This window comes from Crocuta crocuta, unplaced genomic scaffold (assembly GCF_008692635.1).
Source record: "Crocuta crocuta isolate KB4526 unplaced genomic scaffold, BGI_CrCroc_1.0 scaffold102, whole genome shotgun sequence".
NCBI classification, from domain to species: Eukaryota; Metazoa; Chordata; class Mammalia; order Carnivora; family Hyaenidae; genus Crocuta; species Crocuta crocuta.
Window position 1 is genome coordinate 4,472,869 of NW_027530019.1, and position 6,000 is coordinate 4,478,868.

At 37.6% G+C, this 6,000-nt stretch overlaps 1 protein-coding gene across 3 annotated transcripts in view; it reads left to right on the forward strand.

The window, feature by feature from the left end:
* ATP8B4 (ATPase phospholipid transporting 8B4 (putative)) overlaps positions 1 to 6,000 on the forward strand; it is a 232,666-nt gene that overhangs the window by 121,047 nt on the left and 105,619 nt on the right. For all 3 annotated transcript variants that reach the window (XM_077764430.1, XM_077764428.1, XM_077764429.1), the window contains exon 9: positions 3,235 to 3,317. In XM_077764430.1, coding sequence (XP_077620556.1) covers positions 3,235 to 3,317 — 83 coding nt within the window. The remainder of the gene's footprint in view (positions 1 to 3,234; positions 3,318 to 6,000) is intronic.

The following is a 6,000-nucleotide window of genomic DNA, read 5'->3' on the forward strand; positions in this document are numbered from 1 at the left end:
TTCATTTAATTTTCTTTTAACAAATAGGAGTAAAACTTGCAAATTCCATTTGTTAATTACTTTGTGGATCTTTAGAAGCTCTGTCTTTTCTCTTGAATTTATTTTCTTTGAGAAACAGTGAGTTTAATAGGCCTATGTCTCTCTGGCCTGGGTGGTCCTACCCTTGATTTGGGCAGTAGCTAAAAGAGTTTTGAGAGGGAAATCTATGGCATTAGATGCATACACTTATAAAGAAAAAAAAGTCTCAAATCAATAATGCAGTATCCCATCCCAAGAGCCTCTAAAATAACAGTATAAACCCAAAGCAAACAGAAGGAAGCAGATGAAGACCAGAGCAGAAATTAGTGAACTTGAAAGCAGAAAACAAAAAGAAAGAAAAATGAAACAAAGAGCTGATTGTTCGAATATAACCGATAAATTTGATAAATCTTAGAAAGGTTTTCGAAAAAAAAAAGACAAAAAATAACAGTATCATGAATGAACCAGGGGATATTATGATGGACTCTGAAGATATCAGAAGGTTGAGGAAGTCCTTTATACATATATATTTAACAACTTAGATGAAAAAGACTGCTTCATCATAACACAAAGTACTGCATCACACTCAATGTGAAATAGATGATTTGAATAGCTCTGTAACTATTAAGGAAATTGAATTCAAATGTAAAACATAAAGCTATAAAACTTTTAGAGAGAACCATCAGAGAAAATCTTCAAGATCTAGGGCTAGTCAAAGAGTTCTTAGGCTTCACACAAACAGCATATAATTCATAAAAGGAAAATTGGATAAATCAGATTTCATCAGATTAAAGATTGTTACTGTGCAAAAGTTGTTAAGAGGATGAAAAACACAAACTACAGACTAGGAGAAAATATTTGCAGAATGTCTGTCTGACAAAAGATTTTTATTTTGAATATTTGAAAAATGCTGAAAACTCCATATTAATATAGAAAACAATCCAATTAGTAAATTAGTAAATGATATAAAGGGACATCTCACCAGAGATGACATACACATGGCCAATAAACACATAAAAGATGTTCAACATCATTAGCCCTTAGGGATATTAAAATTAAAACCACAATGAGATGTCAGTACATACCTATCAGAATGGCTAAAATTAAAAATAGTGACAAGTCCAAATGCTGGCAAGGATTTAGAGAAACAGGATCACTCACACATTGCTAATGGGAATGTAAAATACTACAGTCACTCTGGAAAATAGTTTGGCAGTTTCTTAAAAAACTAAACATGAAACTACCAGACAACCCAGCCATTTCACTCCTGGACATTTGTACCATGGAAATAAAGACTTAGGTTGACACAAAAACTTGTACACAAATGTTTATGGCAGCTTTATGTGCAACATCCAAAAATTAGAAACAATTTATATATCATTTGACAGGTTGAACAAACTGTGTACGCTATTGAGCAATAAGAAGGAATGAACTACTGATACATTCAACAACATGGATAAATCTTCAGAGAATTATGATGAGTAGAAAAGCCAATCCTAAAAGGCCACATACTGTATGATTCCATTTATGTAGCATTCTTGAAATGGCAAAATTAGAGAAAGGGACCACCGATTAGTGGTTGCAGGAGTGAAAGAGCGTTGGAGGAGGCAGGGAAGTGGGTGTGGCTACAAGGGTAAGAAATCTGTGATGACAGCGTTCCCCCATCTTGACTGTGTCAGTGTCCATTGTGATATTGTGACATTGTGATATAGTTTTGCAAAATATTGCCATTGGGGGAACTCAGTAAAGGGTATACAGGATCTTTGTGTATTATTTCTTATACTAAAAGTCATATTTAAGTTTTAAGTCAAGATACTGAGGCATAGGAAGGAAGACTATGGCATGACAGGACACAAAGTATTAATTAGGAGTCTTGGGGATTATTCTTCCCTTTTAGTTCACACATCTGAATATGAAAGTGAGATACTGGAGAGAATCCTGAGGAAGTAACTTAAAAAGATGATAAACGTTGATGAGTGACGCGTTGTGTAGAGCTAGGTTAAGGAACGGTGTCTGTCTTGCCTAATTAGCGTCACTGCCTAATTTAAGTTTGCTTAAATGATGGACACGTTGGCCCTTTGGTCTCAACACCACTATCTCACTCTTGTCCTTCAAGCCCAGCTCAGTTTTTATCTGAATCAAGAGATTTTTCTTGAGTATCTCAACCCCTACTCATTTCTGCCTCTTAGAATTGATAGGTCTGGCAAAGGGTGAACCATGAGATTACTTTTAAACAAGGTAACTGCAATTACATATCCAACTTCGTGTTTCCTGCAGAAAGCTATTTCACCAAGGGGTATTCCTTGAATTGGTTTCATGCTGTCTTATCATTGTGAAACTCCTTTATGAAAATTTTAGGTTAAATGCCTTTACAAGTACCTGCTTCTTCGTTCTCGTAATGCAGTTATTTCATGGTTTGTCATTCCAAATGGTGATATTTGCTCTTTACCTACTGCTTCTTTCCCTAAACATTTCCACAAAAGAACTCTGACAGATGATGTTAAGCTACATTAGAAGAAAACTAGGTTGACCTCAGTGAGAAAACCAGCATGACAAACTCTTATATGCAAGATGTGAGTAATGGCCATAGAATCTTCACAACTGGTCATTTCATGAGTACCACAGGGCCATCTGTCCAATGTGTGTGTGGTTCTGCCTGAAAGAAGATGGCCAGCTCACTGTGACCTGCTGAGTTCCTGTCTGTTTGTAGGATTCCAGACTGCTGGGATTTTTGGCTTGATTCTCCACAGGACAGAAAGCTACATTCCCCTTCCCATTTAAATTTCAGCTACTGTGAAATTAGCCATGACCATCTTTTACAAGTAAAATTCCCATGTAGAAAGACTCCAGAGTGATACTGGCCTCCTTTATTTGGCAACTGTGTTCCCATTCCAAATGTGTTCTGTAACTCAGGCATGATGTCTGAGTAGGTTCGAATGAAACCATATTTATGATGTCCTCTGTTCTTTCAAATAACAGAACAGATTACTGTGTTCTTATACAGATGTGCCACGGGTGGAATGCCAGCTCCTGGGAGCATGCAAAGCCATGTCCACTTTCCTGAGACAGTGTGAGAGGTGTGAATGATACTTGAAGGGAGTTTCTTGAATCTCTTCTGTTGGGTTTTGCATGTGCTGCACCCACCTGATTACTTTATGTAAGATGCTGTGGGGCTGTTCCATATAAAAATTCATCTTGTGTCAATTAATTTCATAGGGAAACGAACCTGAAAGTCCGCCATGCACTATCAGTTACCTCAGAACTTGGAGCAGATATTAGCAGACTTGCAAAGTTTGATGGTAAGTGTTTAAAACAGACAAACAAAAATCACAAAACGAAAAAGTCATGTAATGAACTAATTATCTGAAATTTAATTCATGTTTCTTTTTACTTGGTGGAAGGACATAAAATTCTGCAGGCATCAAAGCCTGTAATCTCTTCTCACGCAAAAGAGAAAAAATGTTTACCAAGGGGAGAATGGCTTTATAAGTTCATCATTCATTCATCCTCGTTTCCTTTTCTGTAGATCTCATTTCCTCTAGTCCCAGAATACCCTTCCCTTGCCAGACCTTTGCCTCCCTGGGACCCTGTGCAGATTTGCTGTGGATGAACACAGCCATACTTGTACTTCTAACTCTAGGCCTAACCATTCATCTATTCTCTGGCTCCATGACAGAGACCAAATACTATTTTCTTTGGAGTCTACTAAAGGGAAATGTGGTCAGGAGTCTTAGCATGATCCCATGAGTTAAAGCATAGGCGAATTTTAAATTGTAAAATTTCCCCAGTGCACAGCTTAGATATTATATTGCCTGTACTTTACATTTGCTTATAAACTCTGTCTGGAGTATGTTAATATTTTAATCTCACTTAAATGAGTGCTGTTATAGTGTTTATAGAAAAAAAAATTCCTCTAGTTTGAGATTTAAGTCAGGGGAATAGCCAGGAAACTTTGAATGGCCCGAGAAATATTTTGATTAGAGTAAAACAAATTACAGATTTTCTACTAAGCAATTTTTTTCAATGAAATTTTACTGTTTAATGAATCCAAGAAAAGTAAATTCTTTTCATGAATCAAGATACTTGCTTAAAATATTTTAGAGATTATTTATGGAGTCCTACAAGGGTAACCTAAGTATAATTTACCATTACTCATTTCTTTCCTGGCGGAATTATATCTTTATTCTTCTATCAATCCTTAAGGAGGTAAAAATTCGTGCCTTTTAGTCTTCTTTACCATCAAAAAGCAAAAAATGATTGTTATAATTACCCAGTTCACTTTTTTCATACTGTGATTCTATATTGTGATTCAGTTCAGACAACTCTGAAGTCTTAGTGGTGTAAACAGTAAAAGTTTACTTCTTACACATGTCACAATCTTAGGTAGATCAGGTGGCCTTCTACATCTTAAAGCCATGATGCCTCGACTAATGGCCTCTAATGTCACCACACGAAAGCAAGGATTAGATGAAAGAGACACACTGACATTTAACTGCTTGTTTGACATTTCATTGACCAATGTGAGTCACATGGACCTGGCCCAACTGCAAGGGAGCCTGGGAAATAACAAGCAGAGATATTTGTTGAGTACTGACTGTCTTTACCATAACCTCCAAGAACTCTGATCATAGGTCAATGCCAGGGTAGTGCATCAAGAGCCAGGCTGGATTAGGTTGATTCCTTATATGCAACTGCAGGAATGGGGCCAGGAAACCTCCTTCTCAGTCAGAGTATGACTCCTCTTACTCTCACTCCTCTACCTGTTTGGGTTTTTATTTTTCTCATAGCACATATCACCATCTGACATACTCTAACTTATTTTCTAAGTTTATTACTTATTGTCCATCTCTACTTGACGCATTGTAAATTACCCAGGGATCTTTGTTTTGCTCACTGTTATATGCCAAGTTCCTAGAACGATGCCTAGCACATAGTAGGTGCCAAGTAAACACTTGTTCAGTGCATGAATGAATAGTTGCAAATGCCAGAGATGAAAGGCAGGATCGACATGAGGCCCCAGAAAGACAGGGGTGATCAAAGGTGATTGGGAATGGTGGGTGGAAGGATATACCTTAAAGTTTAAGGCAATATTCGGATTGAAATTTATTAAAATATGATTTCCTATTTCCAAGAAGGCATCTTGGAATAACTAGAGGGATTAAGGGGAAATAAATTAGACACCATATACAAATTAGATTTTCCCTGTTAGCAGCCAAATTTAAAGACCAGGAGGGTGATGCAAGATGTGGTATGGAAAGTCTTTGAAAGTGTTGGGACGGTTAATAAACACTAAATCCTTCCTATTAAAGCTCTTGCTTTCTTTTTTTTTTTAATATTTTTATTTATTTCTAGGAGAGAGAGAGAGACAGCGTGAGCAGGGGAGGGTCAGAGAGAGGGAGACACAGACTCTGAAACAGGCTCCAGGCTCTGAGCTGGCAGTCAGCACAGAGCCCGACGTGGGGCTCGAACCCACGAACCGCGAGATCATGACCTAAGTGAAAGTCGGACGCTTAACCGACTAAGCCACCCAGGCGCCCCAAAGCTCTTGCTTTCTTAAAGCCTTCAACTTTTCCTCCATTCCCTTCACTCCAAGCCCTAGTTTAGACATGTTCATTTCAGTCTCTCCCTACCTCTCTCACACACACTGTGCCTTCAAACCCTCTCTACTATAAGCACACTTTTCTCTACTCATTTCTCTCCTTCCTTCCCTCCCTTTCTTACTAATCTGTTTCAATCTTCCTCTTCCACCCTTTATGTTAGCTTACTTGTGCTCTCAGCATGCATTATCTCATTTTCTGTAATTCTTCATGTTTTCTGTTTTCATCACTCTCTCCATATTAATTAACTAATGAAATCCATTTCTTAAGCATCTCCTAGGGGCAAGATGTATGAATTGTGTAGGATTATAAGGTATCTCCACATATATTCCCCAGTTTCTTTTGATCCCTTTTCTTTTCCATTCCTTTCTTAGCCTCCCCTGCG